The sequence below is a fragment of the Sceloporus occidentalis genome, unplaced genomic scaffold, assembly GCF_023333645.1.
Source record: "Sceloporus occidentalis isolate IW3139 unplaced genomic scaffold, rSceOcc1.0.p SCAF_7, whole genome shotgun sequence".
Taxonomy (NCBI): Eukaryota; Metazoa; Chordata; class Lepidosauria; order Squamata; family Phrynosomatidae; genus Sceloporus; species Sceloporus occidentalis.
In genome coordinates, this window is record NW_028316987.1 from 69126543 (window position 1) to 69147008 (window position 20466).

Below are 20466 nucleotides of genomic sequence, written 5' to 3' on the forward strand. Positions count from 1 at the left end.
AAACAGTGCCACAGAATCTGGGCATACACAAGCCTCTGTTGCCAAGATCATCCATGCAAAAAAATATGTGTCTTGCAATATGTAATCACATAGAAATAAAAAGCTTTTGAGGGGGGAGGGATGACTGTAGCAATTCTTGCAATCTCCTTGGTTCCATAAATAAGCCAAACAAGAAGGTGATCATTCAGAATGAATTTGATGTCACCAACAGGTGAATTAGCCCCAAGGTCCCAATTATGCAGCACTTTTGTCAAGTACAAATTTTACAGTCTGCCATCCGCAGCAGCAAAAAGACAAAGAAGAAGAAAAAAAGCTGAATAGGTGTCAGTAAAGAAGATAGCACTGTACAGGATCTCACCTACAACTCCCTTTGAAAAATACCCCAAACCCCCGAAAAGTGACTGGTTCATATCACTTCAAAAAATGTTGAAAAGATATGTGATGTCTTGGAAAGAGGCAAGGCAATCTTGACAAATCGATTTCTAACAGTGTCACGTAGAGAAATAGTTTGGAGGTTGTCTGTTCTTTCCCACATATGTAAGTAACACGATCCTATGTAAAATGAGTTATGTAGCATATAAAGATCAACCAGTAAAATGAGCTATGTAGTATAGGCAGTTCAACCAAAGTCCTTAAATCAACTTCTTCAGACATTTACGGGAGTTCATCACTCAATAAATGTATTTTGTTGTAGTTAACTGCCCTCATCAGCGACTCATGACAATCATGTGGGTGAGATATTTCCAAGACCCCCAACCTCCACTACTCTGCTTAGGCCCTGTAGATTTAGGCCTGTGACCTCTCTGATTGAGTCTAGACATCTGACACGCAGTCTTCCTCTATTTTTACTGCTTTTTACTTATTCTAGCATTATTGTCTTTTCTTCTGAGCCATGTGCTCTCGTGACGTGGCCAAAGTACAACAGCAGGAAGGGTTCAGGCTTGATCTGTTCTCTAACCTATTTGTCTTTTTGGTTATCCACGGTATTCTCAGCGCCCTTTTCCAGCATCACATCTCAAATGAGTTTATTTTCTTCTTATCAGCTTCCTTCACTGTTCAGATCTCAAATCCATTCATGGTGATGGGGAATACAATGGTTTGGATGAGTCTAACATTAGTGTTCTGTTGTATATCTTTACTTTTTAGGATTATTATTATTATTATTAAACTTTATTTATATAGCGCTGTAGGATATTATCTAGTAAATTCTTTCATTGTTGCCCTTCCCATTCTGAGTCTTCTGATTTCTTGACTGCAGTCTCCATTCATAATCTGTATTTACAACCTAGGATGACAATGTTCGGGAGCTGCTACTTTATTAATCCTCTCAGGGAAAAATAATCCAGTATTTTTCTTAGATATATATATAAGAGTTTACTCAGAAAAGAAGAGGAAAAGCAACTTGTGGTGCTTTGTGATTTAAGTTTAACAAGCTTTACTACAAGCACAAAACATAAACATAAACGAAACATAAACAGCAAAAATACTGCTATATGAAGAATTCAGTGATGAGATTAGCCACCTTCACCATGTGATAAATTACAACATATTTTCCAAACTAGTACTGTATAGAAAAAAATAATTTGTACTAATCATTTGAGGGGGTATGAGCACTACCTTATTCATCCCATTAACCTGCCACCTTCCCGTAAGGATCTATTGAGTGATCAAGTTAATTTTCTCCTAGGGTTTCTGTCCATGTTTTATGGGGAGTGAGGAGGTCAGCAGGTTAAAAAATGTATGTCCTTGAGACGTTTAGAGCAGTTCCTTTGAAAAAATATTGGGAATTGTATTGCTATATTGTATCTTCATTTATTGTGTTTTTACTGTATTTTTGTTTTTTACCCTTTTGTTAGTAACTCAGCTTTGGTTAAATAGCACCTAACACATTTCTTAAATTAGTAAACAAAGAATTCTTTAAACTCAGAAACTTTAAAATTCAGTGTTGGATTCACTGCTAATACAGAAACAACTGTACTTATGAAGCTGTCTCTAACTTTCAAAAGTCCTACAAACACCAGAATTAACTATATCTGTCATAAATTCTATTATTTGTAATAGAAGGGAAAGATCTGCCTTTCCCTTTGCTGGATTAACTGGTACTTTGACGTACAACATGACAGACAAATTCTATTCTGCTGTATTATTTATATGCATATCATAGAGAATCATACTCATAATCAGTTTCCATTTTGGTTTAGTTCTGACTACTTACCAATTAACACAATTTAACCAAACATGAACATTCAGCCATCAGAGTGATTAAACTGTGATAGACATAATATTTCCACCACTTTTAAATTCACTCCTACAAATCTGAAGAAAGGAGATTCAGATTCCGATTTCACTGTCAGAAAGCAAATGTGTTGATCTTGGGGAAATTATTGTTTCTAAACCAAACCTGTAAGGATGCAGCTCCCTCTCGTTTATTTATCTATATATCATTAATAGTAACTCACCTAATGCAAGAATGACAGAAAGAAGAATTTCAAAGTACTATGTCAAACAGGATACTAGGAAACCAGAGTTTGAATCCCTGCCTAGTCATAGAAAGCTACTGGATGGCCTTGGGCAGGTCACATTCTCTCAGCCTCAGAGGAAGCGAAAGGCAACCCCCTGCTGAACAACTTCTGGCTTGGAACCCGCCTCCCATGACAGGTTTGCCTTAGGATCTCCATAAGTTGGAAATGGCTTGAAGGCACCCAACACAAATAGGAAGCACAACAAAAATTCTGGCTAAACCTCTATTAAGTACTTTACACACAGGAATAAGCCGTATCAGACACAATGAATAAAATTGCCAGACCCAAAAATGAGCCATGGTTTGAAACTGATTATTATTTAAAGTGCCTTTGTTCATTAGTGAAGCACATATCTACTTGCTTGGTTCTCTAGACATTCCCAAAATCCAGTAAAGTATCAGATTGTGCCGTGATGTATGCCACAAGGTATCTACAAATAGATTCCATCCCTTTATGAGGGGAAAGGATCACAAGAATCAGATATAGGAATGTCAGTCCACTCCTACGTCATGTGTTACTTTGCATGCACAAGGGGGCGGGGATGTGGTGCTGCAGGCATGCCTGACAGCCCATTGTGTGTGTGAGAACTCGCACAACGGTAAATCTCTGGATGCATTTCTTAGCATTCTGTTGCTTATGGTATTTAGTGTTGCTAATCTCGTGTTTCCACATTTTAAACTGTTTGCATTGTACTTTTGTGCTAGTGTTGCCAGCCACATTGGTGAATTCAGCCAAAAGATCCTAATTACATAGCACTTTTGGAATCTGTTAAGGAGAGCCAGTGTGGTATGAGCATTGGATTAGGACTCTGGAGACAAAGGTTCGAATCCTGGCTCAGCTATGTAAACTCACTGGGTGACCTTGGGCAGGTCACACTTTCTCAGAGGCAATGGCCTTAGGCTTACCATTAACTGAAAACAACTTGAAGACAAAACAACAACAACATTCCTTCCACCATCCCCTTATCCTTTTGGGCCATGTCTTTTTTAGATTGTAAGAATGAGGACAGGGAACTGTCAAATTAACAATCTGTAAACCGCTCTGAAAACCTTTGTGGCAGAAGAGCAGGGTACAAATTTGTGGTGTGCCTTCAAATCATTTCCAACGTATGGAAACCTAAGGCGAACCTATCATGGGGTTTTCTTGGCAAGGTATGTTCAGGGGAGGTTTGCCATTGCCTCCCCCTGAGGCTGAGAGTGTGTGACCCAATGGGTTTGATGGCTAAGCAGGGAACCAAACCCTAGTCTCCAGAGTTGTAGTCCAATACTCAACTACTACTATAAATGAAATACTCTAGATCAAAGATGGCTGTGGCTTCTAGGAGTAGGAGTCCAAAACACCAGGAGGACCAGAGTTTGGGAATCCCTGCTCTAGATGAAATGAACTTTTTGGACTACAGATTCCAGAATCTCACCCCTCTCACCAGAATTGTTGCTGGCAGATGCTGGGAATGGTTGCATGAAGTAATAATTTTCCCTCTGCCTCCCAGAAATTTCTTAGCCTGAAAGGCTTTTTAATCAGATTGCCTTATTTCTGCACAAAAGGAAGAAGAAGAAGCACCAGCACCACTTGACAGAGGCCAGTTGGCACCTGTGGCATTTGCAAAGGCATGCGCTTGATGTGTGTGTCTCTGTCCAGCAGCAGCAGCAGCAGCAGCAGCAGCAGCTGTCACCAACACCAATCACATTACAACACATCACACACACACACACCAGGAAAAAAAGCAGTGCCTGGTTCTGCCCTTTTCCCTTCCCAGTATATCCATTATGATGATCATTATCACTGCTACACTGATAAAATTCAAAGATATAGGACATACTAAAACAAATGACAGTACTTATCCATAGGGAAACCATACTTGCCCATAGAGCAGTGCTTCTCAACATTCCTAATGCCGCAATCTTTTACTACTGTTCCTCATGTTGTGGTGACCCCCAACCATGAAAACTGATGTCTCAGTTCCTGTGTTTTCTGACGGTCTTAGGCGACCCTTGTGAAAGGGTCGTTCAACCCCCACAGGGGTTGTGACCCACAGGTTGAGAACCACTGACGTTGAGAATCACTGGGGAAATACTTGTCCATAGAGAATGATAAGGGAATATTTGCCCATAGGGGATGCTTGCCCTTAGGGAAACATAGAGGATGCCCATACAGGATTCCCGTACAGAAACCATATATCATTGGGCAAGTATTTTCCTATTATTCTCTACAGACAAGTATACCCCAATGATTCCCTATGGGCAAGTCCTGTATTCCCCAATGATTCCCTATGGGCAAATATTCCCCAGTGATTCCCTATGGGCAAGCCCTGTCATCTGTCTTACCACGTCCCAAAGACATAGCCATGTCAGTCTACGATAGAATCAGCACATAGAGAAAGATCTTGTAGCACCAGGTTTTGAAACCACAACAACACTCTTCTTACAGGCAGCAGCGCTGCCATTCCTCTCTGGCTGCCTCCTGTTGCATTGTGAGACCTGTAGTTCACTGAGGCCTAATAACCCCCTTTTCTTAAACTACAAATCCCAGAATGCAACAGGAGGCACTTTGGCAGCACTTTAATTCTTTGTCTGGCTCTCTGCTATGGAATTCTGGGAGTTGGAGTTTGTTGTGGGGCCCAGAGCGGAGCTCTGCTTCGCTCTGGGCCCCACAACAAACTCCAACTCCCAGAATTCCATAGCAGAGAGCCAGACAAAGAGTTAAAGCGCTCCCAAACCGGGTTATTATTGCTCCAGTGTGAATGCAGCCCCGCCCAAAGCAACCCCTCTTACCTTGGCTTTGCCAGCCTCCAGCTTCTTCTGCCTCTCCTCGTCCTCCATGGCCCCTGGGCAAGAGAGAGAGAGAGACAGACACAGCACAGTGTTAGCAAGCACCAGGCTCAATGGAGGAGAAAGGGGCAGACAAAATGGAGCCCAGGGCCTCCTTCCCTCCGGTCACTCTCTCTCTCTCTCTCTGTGTATGTCCTCCTGTCACTGGGAGAGAAGGAGAAGGAGGAGGAGGAGGAGGAGGCTCCGTGGCAAAGAAGCAGCCACCACCGGCGCCGCCATCTTCCTCTCCACGTAAACATGGGGCTGGGGAGAATGTGACGAGGACGACGTCCCTCCTTTCTTCTGCCTCCTCCTCCTTCCCCTCTTTCTCCTCCTCCTCCTCCTCCTCCTCAGAGCAGACCGTGCACTACACTCCTTAACTTCATATTATAGTCCTGTTTGTCTCTAAAACACTATGTGGAGAGGTCTTGCAGCAGCTTTGAGACTAACTGAAAGAAAGACATAGGCAGCATGACTGAGCTTTCATAGATTTCTGTCTACTTCCTCAGGTGTATCTAATGCACCCTTGGGCATGTACAGACAGGCCAAAATAAAGCTGCTTTGGGCCACTTTGGAGATATGCTGTTTAAATGCTGCATGCATTCTAAGAGGCCAGAGGCCATGCCAAAGCCATGCTCCAGTCCTAAGCACTGGAGCACAGCCTTGGCACAGCTCTGATGCGTGTGTTATTTAAACAGCATGCCTCCAAAGTGACCCCAAGCAGCTTTATTTTGGCCTGTCAAAACTAACTGGAAGAAAGAAATGGGCAGCATGAGCTTTCCTAGACTTCAGTCTACTTCCTCAGATGCGTCTCGTGCGTCTGAGGAAGTAGATTGAAGTCTATGAAACCTCATGCTGCCCATTTCTTTCTTTCAATTAGTCTCAAAGGTGCTGCAAGATCTCTCCACATACCTCTTTCAGGGCCCCAGACTCGCCTCAATGGAGTTACCTCAGAGCAGAGATGGGAGGAAGCCCAGCAAGAGAGTAGGCCGTTGCCATAGCACAAGTTTAAAACAGTTAGGGCTTGTTGTGCTTGTTGTGTGCCTTCAAGTTGTTTCTGACTTATGGTGAACCTATCACAGAGTTTTATTTTGGCAAGTTTCCTCCAAGGGGAGTTTGCAGTTGAAGTCCTCTTTGAGGCTGAGAGAGTGTGACTTGACCAGAGCCACCCAGTGGGTTTTATGGCTCAGTGGGTACTCAAACCCTGATCTCCAGAGGCGTAAACCAGTGCTCAAACCACTACCACCCGTGTGTCCAGTTCTGGGCATCACAATTTAAAAAGGACATTGAGAAACTAGAGCGTGTCCAAAGGAGGGTGACTAAAATAGTAAAGGGTCTGGAAACCATGCCCTATGAGGAGCGACTTAGGGAGCTGGGGATTTTTAGCCTGGAGAAGAGAAGGTTAAGAGGTGATATGATAGCCCTGTTTAAATATTTGAAAGGGTGTCGTATTGAGCATGGCGCAAGATTGTTTTCTCTTGCTCCCATGAATGTGAAAAAACTGCAAATAAAAAAACACTAGTCTTTTTTATCTGAGAGAACATCTGTCATGGAATCTCCACATCCTCCAATGCAACTCTATGGTCAACATCTGCCAAATGTTGATCATAGAATCATGCTGGAAGACCTACAAATGCCTAGAGAAGGGTTTTCTCTAGGAACTTCTAGGTTCTCCAGCACAACTCTATGGTGGACTTCTGGCAAAGTTATGCTGGAGGACCTAGAGATTCCTAGAGAGAACATATTAATCATAACTGTAAAAAATCGTATCTACAAAAGTCAAAGCTGCAAATGCGAAGGGCCAATTGTACAAGCTAAAGGGTATTCTGTTCAGGTCCTGCTTATGGACTTTCCATTGACTACTGGCTAGAAACTATACTACCAAAGCCAGACAGAGTACATTTCCATCCACTAAATCTGTGCCCATGGTAGGATTGGGGAAGAGCTGTAAATGTTACTTTTTGGACTACAATTTCTAGAATCCCCCACCAGCATTGCCACTGGGATATTCTGGGAATTGTTGTATGAATAAATAATTTCCCCAGACCTAAAGAGCATGGCTTCTCGACTAAAAGGTGACATCCTGACAGACTGGGAGAGGGTAGATATGAAGGAACACATTCCCCTTGCACTTCAAACTTTTGTGTAAACGAGGAAGAAGTTACAGAGATCACAGAAGTAATAAACAGCTAACGTGTTGGAATTCTCCCCGCTTTATAGCTGTAAATATAATGGAGATATTAGTTTAGGCTGAGCTGCAGTTACGTCTTCCCTTTTTAGAAATGAAGCACAGTGGTCCAAAACACACTGCAGAAATAATCTAGTTTGAGGCCACTTTAACTGCCCTGCTCAATGCTAGGGAACTCTGGGAACTATAGTTTTGTGAGATATTTAGCCTTAGCGTCAGAGAGTTCTGGTGCCACAATAAGCTACGGTTTCCAGGATTCCCTAGCCTTTAGCCAGGGCAGTGAAAGAGGTCTCAAACTGGATTATTTCTGCAGTGTGATTTGGACCATTCTCTAACATTTTGCTTTTTCTAGTTGCCCTTTTCTCAGACTCACTCCATTGAACAGTGGGGCCCATAATGTGGCTTCAGGCCAGTCACTTTCATTCAACCCAGACAAGTTCATTCATTTATGAATTGGGACATTTTCCAGAAGGCTAGTCATATTATTCTGTTGAAGCAAAAACAGCAAAGATGATTGTGGCTTCTTAAAGACTAACCTATTTATAATGGCATAAAATTTTGTGAATTACAGGGCACCTGTGTTCCATTAAAGTCTGTAGCACAATAATTGTTTGTGCCACAAGGCACTTTGTTATGATGTGGCAATAATGAGACCAAACTACATGGTGCTTGTACTTCTGAATCACTATGCAAATGAAAAGTGGTTATGATTGCCTCTATTCCACAAAACTAATTACCTAGTTATACCAATCTAGAATAACTCCATAAATCACAGCTAACTCCCCTTTTTTCTCAGAATGCATCACTTGGCAGAGTTGTGAAACAAGTCTCCAAACTGTTTGTTCAAGTGAGTTCTCTTTCAAAGTTTTAAGCCTCCTGTAAATCTATTTTTTTTTCATAAAAGAGAAAAAAGTACTGTATGAAATAAATCTGAGCATTAAAGTAATTTCTTCTACCAATTTACAGGTTTCTGTTCAAATGTGAAAATAGTGCCACAAAGCTGGTCACCATTTGATTCTTAGGGCTCATTCACACTTAGGGATAAACCGGTTTCTTAATTGGACTTTGAAATTTAAAAGCACAAGAATCCCCACGGAATTGTAGCAAGCTGGGGGGGGGGGGGGAAGGGGCAGTTTGCCAAGACCTTTGGGGTGGATAAATTCCAGCCCTCTGCCCATTGGCCCTCCCTCCCAGGTATCCAAATGTGACTGGCAGCTCCTTCACATTTGGGGCAACTTTTGAAAAGACACACTAAACAAGAACCTTTTCAAAATGATGCAGGTCAAGAGGGCTTGTGCCAGTTCGCCCCAATTCACCTCAGATACACTTGGGGGTGAAACAGGTTTGCGAACGCAACAAGGTACTTTTAACCCAGTTTGCAAACTGGGTTAAATCATAGTGGGAATGAGCCCTTAGGGTGTATCAACAGGAGTGTGTCCACTAAGAGTAGAACAACAGCAGCTCTTGCAGCCTACACTTCTCTGCAACTATTTTATCTTACGGTATTTATGCCCCACCCTTCAGCCTCAAAGGCTCTCAGAGTGGCTTACAATTATTATTATTTTTACTTAGACAGTTCCCAGCCCTCAGGCTTACAATCTAAAAAGACACGACACAAAAGGAGAAGGGAATGGGGCTGTTTTGCTGTCATGAAAGGTTGTTTATAAGTACTTTACTCATTTGTTCAGTAAATAAATCAAACCAGTGGATTGTGTATATCACAGCTTGATCTTATGTATAGTTAGGCATACTTGAAACCAATTAATTCAGTGACCCTGGGTGCAGTTGAAGAGCCAGTGTTGGCCTATGACTCTGGAGACTAAGGTTTGATTCCCAGAGGGGCCATGAAACCCATTGGGCAAGTCACACTCTCTCAGCCTCAGGGGAATGCAATGGCAAACCTCCTTTGAAGAAACTTGCCAAGAAAACTCCATGATAGGTTTGCCTTAAGGCAGTGATGGTGAACCTTTTCGAGGCTGAGTGCGCAAAGAAGCATGGTAGCTGAAGAATAGGCTAGAGTATGCAGACATTAAAATGTAGGTCATTCAGGGAACACCAGGCAGAAGAGACAGAGAGTTCTGAGTGGACAAAAAGTAAAGAGCATAGAAAAGGAACAAGTAAGGAAGGAGACATTTGTAAATTATGCATTAGGATAGAAAGAGCCCTGTATGAATGACAGGAAAAGTGGATGGGAAACAAAGAATAAGTGCCAACAGGCACTATAAAGTACCATGATGATTGTGAATATTAACATTTGTCATAAGATTAAACTGTGAGAACCAAAACAGATGTAGTGCCATGTCAGTCATGGATAAATTACTTTACCATGCAAGTATTCCACATATGCCCTATAATGTTTAAAACACCAAGTGATTCATCTCTGTATTTAAATTCCATTTAATATTATACATATTAAAGAAAAAGAAAAAAATCTTAATAATATGATGAATTATAATATTACAGACTGATCGTATTCATTAATACAGTAAGGATATTTGTGATGAGTGACTTAAGCTAGTTTGCCTGCAGCATTTTAACTACCTAGCATGCAAATAGATTGACTGATGTGGTATGGCTCTTTATGTATGAAATACGGACACTGCACTTTATTCGTGGTACACATTATACCTGTTTCAACCTTAATTGTAAAGCAAGTTGGCCTAAACCATATGAATGCTCTTTATATTGAGTTATAATTGTCTGACACAATTAATATGCTTCCCCCTTTTTTAGGGTTTGCAGCATTATTGGCAACATAAAGTTGTACAATATGTGAAATATCATCTCCAAATGTGTTCTATCAAATCTGCTAATATAGATTATAAAGGACACAGGATTTTTGAAATACTGTCTGTTTACTTAATTAACTTGACGTTCAGAATAGTTAGCCTCTAATATGAAGTAATAAATGTGATTCTTCTAGGGTGCAAAGGAGGATAGCAAAGGAATTACATCTGAGTCAATTACAATTGCTGAATTAAAAAAAACCAACAACCCACACATCTAAGAGAAAGGGTGCTTGTTGTTGGCAGAATTTTTGTTAGAATTAATAAATTTTGCAAAAGAGACCACATACATAGTGACAAGTCATTTAAATCTAATAATAATAATAATAATAATAATAATGAATTTAGTTTGAAGGAAAACCAGAGTATAAATCTTAGGAAGTGATATCTATTGTTCAGGTTTACAATGAAGCAACACTAAAAGACATCAAACTCAGTTAAAGAATTAGCAGATTTCTCTGCCTTATATTTATAGTAATCCTTCTATAGTTGAATTGCCACCTACTATGATAAAACTGATTTTACTCTCTCCCTCCCTCCATGGGGAAAATATTAGTCTTCCAAATGTATGAGAAGCCTCTTTTACCTAATTATTTTATTTGCTGAACATGCATCATCCAGTCAGGGAAAGTGAGACATCCAGTTTCTTCAATCTTGGAGAGATGTATCTGTGAAAAGTCCATCTATGGCCAGGACTCTCTCTGGTCCAAAACACACTGCAGAAATAAATCCACTTTGAGACCACTTTAACTACCCTGGCTCAGTGCTAGCGGATTCTGGGAATTGTAATTTATTGTGGCACCAGAGCTCTCTGACAGAGAAGGCTAAATGTCTCTCAAAACTACCGTATAATTTCCAGAATTCCCTAGCAGTGAGCCAGGGCAGTTAAAGCGGTCTCAAACTGGATTATTTATGCAGTGTACTTTGGACCTCTGTCTTGCAAACTAATGTCATCTACAACAGTGATGCTATAATATTTTATTCACATTTTCAAAGATGAAAATGAAGAGTAAGTAGTAATGTCAGTAGTTGAAGATATGCTACTATCTTATAAATAAGCACATTCAACCATACATTTGTTGAACAGGCGAAAAAAACTAGACTTTTATTCCTATATTCTCTATCTGTACCCCTGTGATCTGCCAATGGAATTAAAGTATATCTGTCAGGAAAAAACACTGCAAAGAGATCTGTGAAGAAAATCTTTGAAGCAGTGTGAAAACAAAGGAGACACCTACATTTGAGGAACGACCGTGCCTGAAGCATTATTTGATCTGAGTCTGCTCCTATTTCCATTCAACCAAGTAGGCTTTTGTGCATCTTGCTTTTGTACAGATAGTATACTGAGTTCGATGTCCAGCTGTCAGATAATATATTAAAGATAAGTACAAAGTGTTGCCATCACCATGGCAAAAAAAACAAAAAAAACAACAACCCAAAACACAAAACTTTATTTTTATGTCCTCAGATCAGTATTCCATGTTATTTGTTACATGACCCCCCGTTTGCTTAAATGCTTTGTATAATTTATCCCACAATGGAGATGAACACAGCTCTGCACCAGAATATCCCAGTATGCACTGGTCTTTTCTGTTGCTATGGAAGCGACAAGGAAGGGATTTAGGTAGCACTCGCACTGTGCATTGTTCCAGAAGAAGAAAAAGAAGAATAGTTTTTCAAAATGGGGTTAACAGGGAAAATGACTCTCATGGGGGAGCATATGCCTCTGCTGATATACTGAGTGTGTTTGACCTACTGACCTTAAGTATTCTGCTTAAGCGAAAAAGACACTCTCATCCTTAAGATATACCAGGTGTCAACTCAGCAGCATAGAACCTGCAGACTATATATGGGCTTTGTAAAAGTTTTACAAGCCTTGCATCTGGACTTTAGTTAAAATCCAGAGTCTCTGTGCAATTAATTACTCCTACTCCAGTCCAAATAATAGCTTCCTGTTGGTCACAGTTTCTGCAGATAATATCACATTCAGAAGAACCAAAAGGATTATAAAGATCCCCCCCCCCAATATCACAAATAAGGCACAATCATACTCATACCCATCCTTCATAAATGAAGGTGCACACATTGTATTTAAGAAACATGCATATACTAAAATGCCAAATTTACCTTTCTTTCATTAATCTTTGTTGTTGTGCACTTTCAAGTCGTTTCTGACTTATGGCGCTCTAAGCCAACCCTGTCATTGGGTTTTCTTGGCAAATTTGTTCAGATGAGGTTTGCTGTTGCCTTCCCCTGAGGCTGAGAGCATGCGACTTGCTCAAGATCACCCAGTGGGTTTCATGGCTGAGATGGGAATTGAACCATGGTCTCCCGAGTCATAGTCCCAACACTCAAATCACTATACCACACTGGCTGTCTTATTTCATGATAAATGTCCAGTGTTGTCCCACTTTGTTCTGAACAATCATTCCTATTCTTTTAAAAAAAAGATTAAGTTTTTTCTAAAATAAGATCATTATTTCTGAGATGAGGTTTTGCTGCAAGTCTCAAGAAATTTCGGAAGAAAAAAGATCAGGGTTTGAGAACGAGTTGCACGGCTAGGCAAGGAAATTTAAAAATTAATGTAACAGAACAAGATTGTTATTGTTTAATATGTAAGAAAAGAGCTTTGAAGAAATAAAATATATAATGAAGAAAGCAGGAACAGTATTCAAAATCTCAGCTGTATAGTTAATACATGGTTTTAGCTATTTGCTCTCGTTTGCAAATACTGTACACTATTGGAAGAGACCATGACATTTAATTTGGCAGGAAGACCAGCTAAAACACAGCATTGATTGGTAAATTAATATAGCCATTAAATTAATTAACTGTTAAACTCCTAAGTCTGATCATGTGGCTGTTACACTGGAGAAATTGTGCTATTGTCCTTTTATTATTTAATTGAAGCTTAATTGTTATTGAATATTTTAGATTGCTCTGTTAACTAAGACATGTCACCTTTTCTTTACAAAATGCTCCCCATGTGTGTCTGGAAAAATGTATTACCTGTGTTAATTACATTAAATATTACATTATGAATTCATTAGCAAATTGATGCAAACATATCCATATACTCACAAATACTACATATTCTGCATGCATTTATAAGATCATACCTAGTCATAAAGAAACTACACAAAACAATTCCTAAATGTTCATGCATAAATGCAAGCAAAACTCGCACCCATGTTTCCTAAGCTACCAACATATCAATACATCAGTTTCATGTTGTAAAGATCAAGATAATCACTAATAAATCATGAAGGACAGAATTCTTGTAATATTGCAGTAATACATACCTCCTGCAGAAAGGTCTCTTTGTTTTCCGGATCCTGGAGTTGTGCAGCTTATAGTTTGACAGATCTTAAGCTTCACATAGCTTTTTTGGGACATACTTGATTATTATGTCTTATCTTTTAATTGAATAGACAACAATGGTGTAGGTTGGTTGTTCAGCTGGTGCTGGTCTTTCAGCTGCAAAGGGGATCAAGGCTTTCTACATTTGAGAAAGTTCATTTGTGAGATGAATAATTTATTCTGCAAGTCTAATGTGTCAAAGAGGATAGCTGAAGGAATTAATTCACCCTGCTCACCTAGTTGACATTTTTTACTGGAATTAGGTACAGAATATTAATTTGTACTGGAATTAATTTGTTGTTTGCTCAGATCAGCCTTTTCCAATATCATCCATGCTGGCTGAGGACAATGGGAGTTATACTCCAATACATCTGGAAGGTGCCACTTTGGGAAAGACTAGCTTAAATATACATGTGTAGAGCTTATTTACTGTGCATTATTAAGCAGTTTGAATTGCATTTTTTTGGATCAGCTGGGGTGGTGCAAATCACTAAGGACTTTACATTAGTTTGGTGGCATTAAAAAAAACCACTTCTACATTTTGCTGTCACAGCTGATCTTATGTCATATCAATAATGTCCATAATGCAAAGGCTGCTAACTTTGAGCTCAGGTTGTGAATGGAGTGACTTTACCATGGAACTGAATAAGAGAATGCTGTGCCAAAAACCGGATGAGGAAGCGTCTTCCATGCCACAAGCTCTATGTTTTCAAGGATCCTTGGTTGGCAGGGCATCTACTGTCCATCTGCACCACTCGTAATTTTTTGGGGCGGAATCTTTTATTTCTTTTTATATACAGTCGGTCCATCATATCCATGGATTCTTGATCCACAGATTCAAGCATCCACGGCTTCAAAATATCTGTAAAAATACATAAATTCCAAAAAGCAAACCTTGATTTTGCCATTTTAGATAAGGGACACCATTTTATTACCCCATTGCACATCATTGGATTTGAGCATCCACAGATTTTGGTATTGAGGGATCCTGGAACAAAACCCCAGTGGATAGCAAGGACCCACTGAATTTCCATCTCTTGGTATATTTCCTAAAGAGACTGGTTTGTTGTGGAAAATGGAAGAATCTGAAAGCAGCCAGAGGACTCAGCTGTGTTGCGCATAGGCCTTGTCACTATGCTGCAGGTGGGAGATTCTTGGCAGGATTAGAGACTGTGTTATTAGAATATCTGAAGATGTTCTCTGTTCTGCAGTATATCAACATTCTGTTCTATTGACAATTCTCAAGCGTATTTTTGGAGGTGGGAGTACAGTGCAAAATTGTTGTATACCTTCAAGTTGTTTCTGATTTATGGCAACCCTAGAGAGACAGTGTGTCACAGTGGTTTAAATGTTGGAATACAGCTCTGGAGACCACAGTTCAAGTCCCAGCTCGGCCATTGAACCAACTGGGTGTTCTTGAACAAGTCACATGCTCTCATCCTCAGGGGAAAGCAACGGCATTCTGAACAAATCTTACCATGAAAACTCCATTATAGGTTCGCCTTAAGGTTGCCATAAGTTGGAATCAATTTGAAGGGGCACAACAACAAGGCAATCCTATCAAGGATTTTTTCTAGGCAAGATTTGTTCAGAGGAGGTTTGTCATGGCCTTTCTCTGAGGCTGAGAGAGTGTGACTTGTCAAAGGTAACTCAGTGGATTTAATGGCCAAGTGGGGATTTGAACCTTGTTCTCCTGGAGTCCTAGTCCAAAACTCAAACCTCTACACCACACTGTCTCTCTAATGTCCAAACAGCCATGCATTTTCCTAAAAGATTTTAAATTGTTGTTTCATTGTTTTCTAATTGGAAACAAAAAAGACTTTGGAAAAATAATGATAAAAAACCCACCAAGGGTTTTTTATCCACAGAAGGCAAAACAGGACAAGTCACACTCTCTCAGCTTCAGAAGATAGGTTCACAATAAGTTGGAAACGTGAAGTCACACAACAACAAGGCAAGGTCTTCCTGACACAGCTTTCATTGTAGATGGATTTGTTTTAAGAGGAATCCATATTTTTGTGAACTCACATTAGCAATCTGAAATAGCACAACCCACAGATGAGAGCCATACAATGAATGAAAAACTAAACTAGTTTTTCATTAATTAATTTACTCACACAGGGATGCACTAATTAATTTTGTTACATATAGTAGAGATGCTGAATGGGGGATTCTGAGAGTTGTAGTCTTTTAAAAAAGTACTTTTCCAAGCTCTGTGAGTGCTAAAACACACAGCAGAAATAATCCAGTTTGACACCGCTTTAATTGCCCTCGCTCAATGCTAGGGAATTCTGGGAACTGTAGTTTTAAGCCTTCACTGTCAGAGAACTCTGGTGCCATGATAAACTACAATTCCTAGGATTCCCTAGCAGTGAGCCAGGGCAGTTAAAAGTGGTGTCAAACTGGATTATTTCTGCAGTGTGGATTGAATTTGAGAAACCAAGGTGGTCTGGTTTTTATGAGGCAGGTGGGTTTTAGTTATGCTTGTAAGTTTTGTATATTTTTATATGTGATTTTATATTGCTGGTAGATGATTTTGAATTTTATTGAAATTTTTAATATTTTTAATCTGTGAGCTGCCTTGGGTCCTTCCTGGGAGAAAGGCAGCATACAAATGAAACAACAACAACAACAACAACAACAACCTGTTGCTATTATTATTATACTTATTATAATAGGTATAACCTGTTATTCCTATCCAATACTTTTTCTAAGTGCTATAAAATGTCATGGCATGTCATATCCAAAACCAAAAACAGCTCCTTTACCCCAAAGCAAACTGATCTTTCACATCCTAACACTAATGTGACAATGGTCCAAAACACACTGCAGAAATAATCCACTTTGAAACCGCTTTAAACTGCTCTGGCTCAATGCTAGGGAATCCTGGGAACTGTAGTCTTGTGAGACATTTAGCCTTTTTTGTCAGCGAGAGCTCTGGTTCCTCAATAAACTACAATTCCTAGGATCCTTTCCAATTCCTAAGATGCACTCCCTCTTTTTTACTTTCCCTTTTGTCAACACAAAAAAGAGCCTTCACACAAAAAGGTGTGTAAATTATGTTGTCTAACACTGCCACCTCCTGGAACGTTTTGTTTTCTTCTCAGAAAATATAAATGGAAACCTATATAGTTTTCTTTTTTCCCTTCCTAGATGGCAGCACTGTCAGAAAGGAAAGCCTCTTTTCCTAGAGCTGGGTAGCTCTTTCACAAGTTATTCTGCCATTTTGTTGTTGTTTTTTCCCTTTCACCTCTCAACTCTCACACACACAAAAAGAGAGGCACAACTTGGCGGGAGAGTTTGTTTGTTGCTATGGAAGAGTTGTTGTTTTGAATGCAGGATGCCATTCTTTTCCCTGAGAGATAAACATTGAGGGATGCAGGATTTCAAAAGGACTCTTGGAAGGTATCCAGCTGAAGTTATGAAATGGAAAGAAAGGATTGAGGGAGAAGAAATGCAAAGTGAATGAAGGGATTCCCTCTCCATTTTCTTGAATTCTTTGAGGCTTCAGAAGAAAAAGAAACAATAGAAAGTGCATTTATTCAAGGCTGATTCCTGAAGGAAAAGCATCAAGATCATTTCACCTTCTCTCTCCTATTGTAAGTGAACATGATCGAGGAAGCTGGTTTTCAGTGTGGTGCAAAACACACTGCAGAAATAATCCAGTTTGAGACCACTTTAACTGCCCTGGCTCAGTGCTAGGGAATCCTGGGAGCTGTAGTTTTGTGCAGCATTTAGCCTTCTTGTAGGAGTTTTATCACACCAAGCTTAATTTTGGCATTAAAGAGAGATTAAAGTGCATTTAAATCATCCCGCAAATAAAGTGGCTATGGCGAGTAATGGCGCAAATGATTATTATCACACACAGTCTCTCAAATAAAGCGATATCGGAAATGCTGAAGTCCTGAAAGTAATTCCTGCAAGATATGTGTTAGTGCTTCTTTGTGACCGCTTTAATGGCAGGTTTTGTGCGACGTGTGAAATCATTTCACATATTTTATGTGATTTTTATGGAATATTTACAGGATAAACTTCCGATCTCCTTCGTGTGATAAACTCTTCAGAGATCTCTGATGCCACAATAATCTCCAATTCCCAGGTCAAAAATGATGCCATGTCAAACTACAGTTCCCAGGATTCCTTAGCACTGAGCCAGGGCATTTAAAGCGGTCTCAAACTGGAATATTTCTGCAGTGTTTTGGCCGTTTAATTGCCATGACCCAGGGCAATTAAAGTGGTCTCAAACTGGATTATTTCTGCCGTGCGTTTTGGACCAATATGGCTGCATCCACACTGCAGAAGTAATCCAGTTTGACACTACTTTGATCCAAACCACATTGCAGAAATAATACAGTTTGAGGCTGCTTTAACTGCCCAGGCAAAAAGTGTGTGGTGAAACAAATTTGGTGTGGTCTGGTTGTACATAGGATGACTCAGTGAAATATTATCATCATTGTTAAAAATGCTTTATTGCAGTTGTATAAAATGATTCTTCTTTGTGTCTTCCTAGCTGAAGTTCTTGGACTGACTGGGAGTAAAATTTTATTTGGAGATATACAGTGCCTGATATCTATCAGAATGAGAAGGCTGATGAATATGGAGAACAAATTACTTTCCAGAATGAGCATTTCTTGTTTTATTAAATTGTCTACAGAGATTATATTCAGAAGATCATCTCTCAGATTGCTTTGTCATGTGACTGAGAGCTCCAGCACTGAGTCAGAAAAGGAAAATGGCATTTTAATAAATAATCTGACAGTTATGGGTGTGGATATCAAAATGGTAAGAAAACGACAGCCTGGTGTGCTCAAGAGGCAGATTACCAATGAAGATGGCCTGAAGAAATTTTTGCAAGCTAAAGGGGCTAACAGAGAAGCCATCGCCAGTATCATTTCACGTTACCCACGTTCCATCATTCGCTCATACCAGTCTCTCAATGAACGTTGGGAAATCTGGCGGAGTATTTTAATGAGTGACTTGGAAATTGTAACAATCCTGAAACGCTCCCCTGAATCTTTCTTTCGCTCTGGAAATAACACAAACATGCAGAAAAATATTGCACTTTTTTCTTCTCTTGGACTAACTTCCAAGGATCTTGGAAAGATGCTGACCAGAGTTCCTAGGGTATTTTCTAATAGTACGGAACTCAATGAACAAATTATAAATTTGTTGAGTGAGATCTATGTAAATCTGGGAGGAGAAAACCCAGATGATTTTGTAAAGGAAATAATTTCTAGAAATGTTTTCATCCTTTTACGGAGCAGCAAGCAAGTGAAAGCTAACATTCAGTTTTTGCAGTCATCTTTTAATCTGGAGAATGATGAACTGCTGACACTGTTGCATGGTCAAGGAGGTGATATCCTGGATCTGTCTAATGAGTACCTTAAGAAAACTTTTGGAAATGTCAAGGACAAACTGTTGTCCCATGGATGCACTGAAACACAGGTGAATACATTTGTCCTTAAGCACCTTCGCATTCTGTATCTTTCTCCTCAGAACTTGAATGAAAAAATCAATTTTCTCTTGCAGGCAAATATAAGCCTTCATCAAATGTTGAGAAGCCCTCTAATTTTTGACAAAAGCCTCAACACTATAAGTAGTCGAATTTATGAGTTGGAAAAAGCAGATTATAATTTTGGAACCCATGGAATTGGAATAATTGCATTGAGTAAGCAACGATTTAAAGCTAAACTAGAAACATTACAGTGTGCATAAAAATGTAATGACCTAAGTACAGAAAAAGTAAAAATGTTAGAAAGTCACTGTGATGCTTAAAAAAATAAATGATTCTGTGATTGTTGTTGTGTGCCTTCAAGTAGTTTCTGACTTAAGGCAACACTAAGGAAAATCTACCTGGTTTTCTGGGAGTGAGAGTGTGTGATTATGATAAATAAAAAGTCGTAAGTTCTCAAACCATAGCCATTTTACAGTCTTCCCTACATGTGCTATTGCTTGATACATGGAGCCCAATTTTTAGTTACAAGCAGATCTTTAATGAAAGGTGTGTTATGATGGAATTGTCTCCTTTGGATTTTGGATAAGGAGGGCTACAAAAATTGTACCAAATAGGTTGCCACTTGTTCCATATTTTAAATCAGAAAGTACATTCTGATGACTGATAAATAATTTTATAACTCAGTTTCTAGTTTTGGAGAAAATCTGGTGGATGCAGAAATGAGACAGGCACCACTGATTTTTTGCTGCTTGGTCAGAATGCTTATTTTGTTTCCTGCTTGGCCTTAGGTTGGCCTTTGCTGATACAGCAAAGCAAAGGTTCACTTGATGCATTTAAAGTTTGTGTGCTGCTTAATGATAAGGAAACAGGATAGAGTCTTAGCAGTTAAAGTGGTGTCAAACTGCTTTAATTGTTTTGTGGATACATCCTGTATTAGAATTTGTGAATATAATTCAATTCAGCAGTTTCTCTTTCTGCTCTTCCTTTGTAATTTCCTTGTTCAAAATAAATTTCAAGATGAAATTTAAAATGAACATGGCTTTTGCACGCATTTTTTATAACAGTTTGCAGAAATAAAGGCAAAACAGACTAGTTAGTATCTCCCCATTTTTCCTTGTTACTGTGAATTAAACCAATAATACAATAAAAAGACTCAACTGAAAAACATTTTAATAAAGAGCTATAATTCAATCAATATTTATTTTTAAAATAGTAGCTTTAAATTCAATTCAGTCATAACTCCAAAATTCCCATTTAGGTTTTTTATCACCTGAATCCAGAACTGGGTGGAAAGGTTGACTATAAATGTGTATATGAAAGTAGAACTATTTTAAAATGAAGGAGATAG

General features: G+C 39.3%; 2 protein-coding genes across 14 annotated transcripts in view; one reads left to right on the forward strand and one right to left on the reverse strand.

The window, feature by feature from the left end:
• The window catches only part of AKAP9 (A-kinase anchoring protein 9), a 128166-nt gene extending 122603 nt beyond the window's left edge, over positions 1–5563 (reverse strand). For 9 of the 10 annotated variants that reach the window (XM_089533251.1, XM_089533248.1, XM_089533249.1 and 6 more), the window contains exon 1: positions 5294–5562. In XM_089533251.1, the coding sequence (XP_089389377.1) occupies positions 5294–5341 (48 nt within the window). In that variant the 5' untranslated portion in view covers positions 5342–5562. Of the gene's footprint in view, positions 1–5293 lie in introns of all 10 variants that reach the window. The other variant, XM_089533253.1, reaches the window with a different exon arrangement.
• A 1605-nt stretch (positions 5564–7168) lies between these two features.
• On the forward strand, positions 7169–19705 carry MTERF1 (mitochondrial transcription termination factor 1). Of its 4 annotated transcripts, none has more exons than XM_089531396.1 (3): positions 7169–7257; positions 8314–8364; positions 18174–19705. In XM_089531396.1, exon 3 carries the CDS (start codon positions 18242–18244, stop codon positions 19376–19378), a length of 1137 nt encoding a protein of 378 aa, XP_089387522.1. In that variant the 5' UTR covers positions 7169–7257; positions 8314–8364; positions 18174–18241; the 3' UTR covers positions 19379–19705. The 4 variants fall into 4 exon arrangements, with proteins under 4 accessions (XP_089387522.1, XP_089387523.1, XP_089387524.1 ...); XM_089531398.1 differs by lacking the exons at positions 7169–7257; positions 8314–8364 and adding an exon at positions 16927–17262 and having other exon boundaries at positions 18174–19108; positions 19193–19705; XM_089531397.1 differs by lacking the exons at positions 7169–7257; positions 8314–8364 and adding an exon at positions 16095–16130.
• The last annotated feature ends 761 nt before the right edge of the window (positions 19706–20466 follow it).

Bases quoted from the DNA above. Each gene is read 5' to 3' on its own strand.
- MTERF1 (XM_089531396.1), top strand. From the start codon at position 18,242: ATGAGAAGGCTGATGAATATGGAGAACAAATTACTTTCCAGAATGAGC.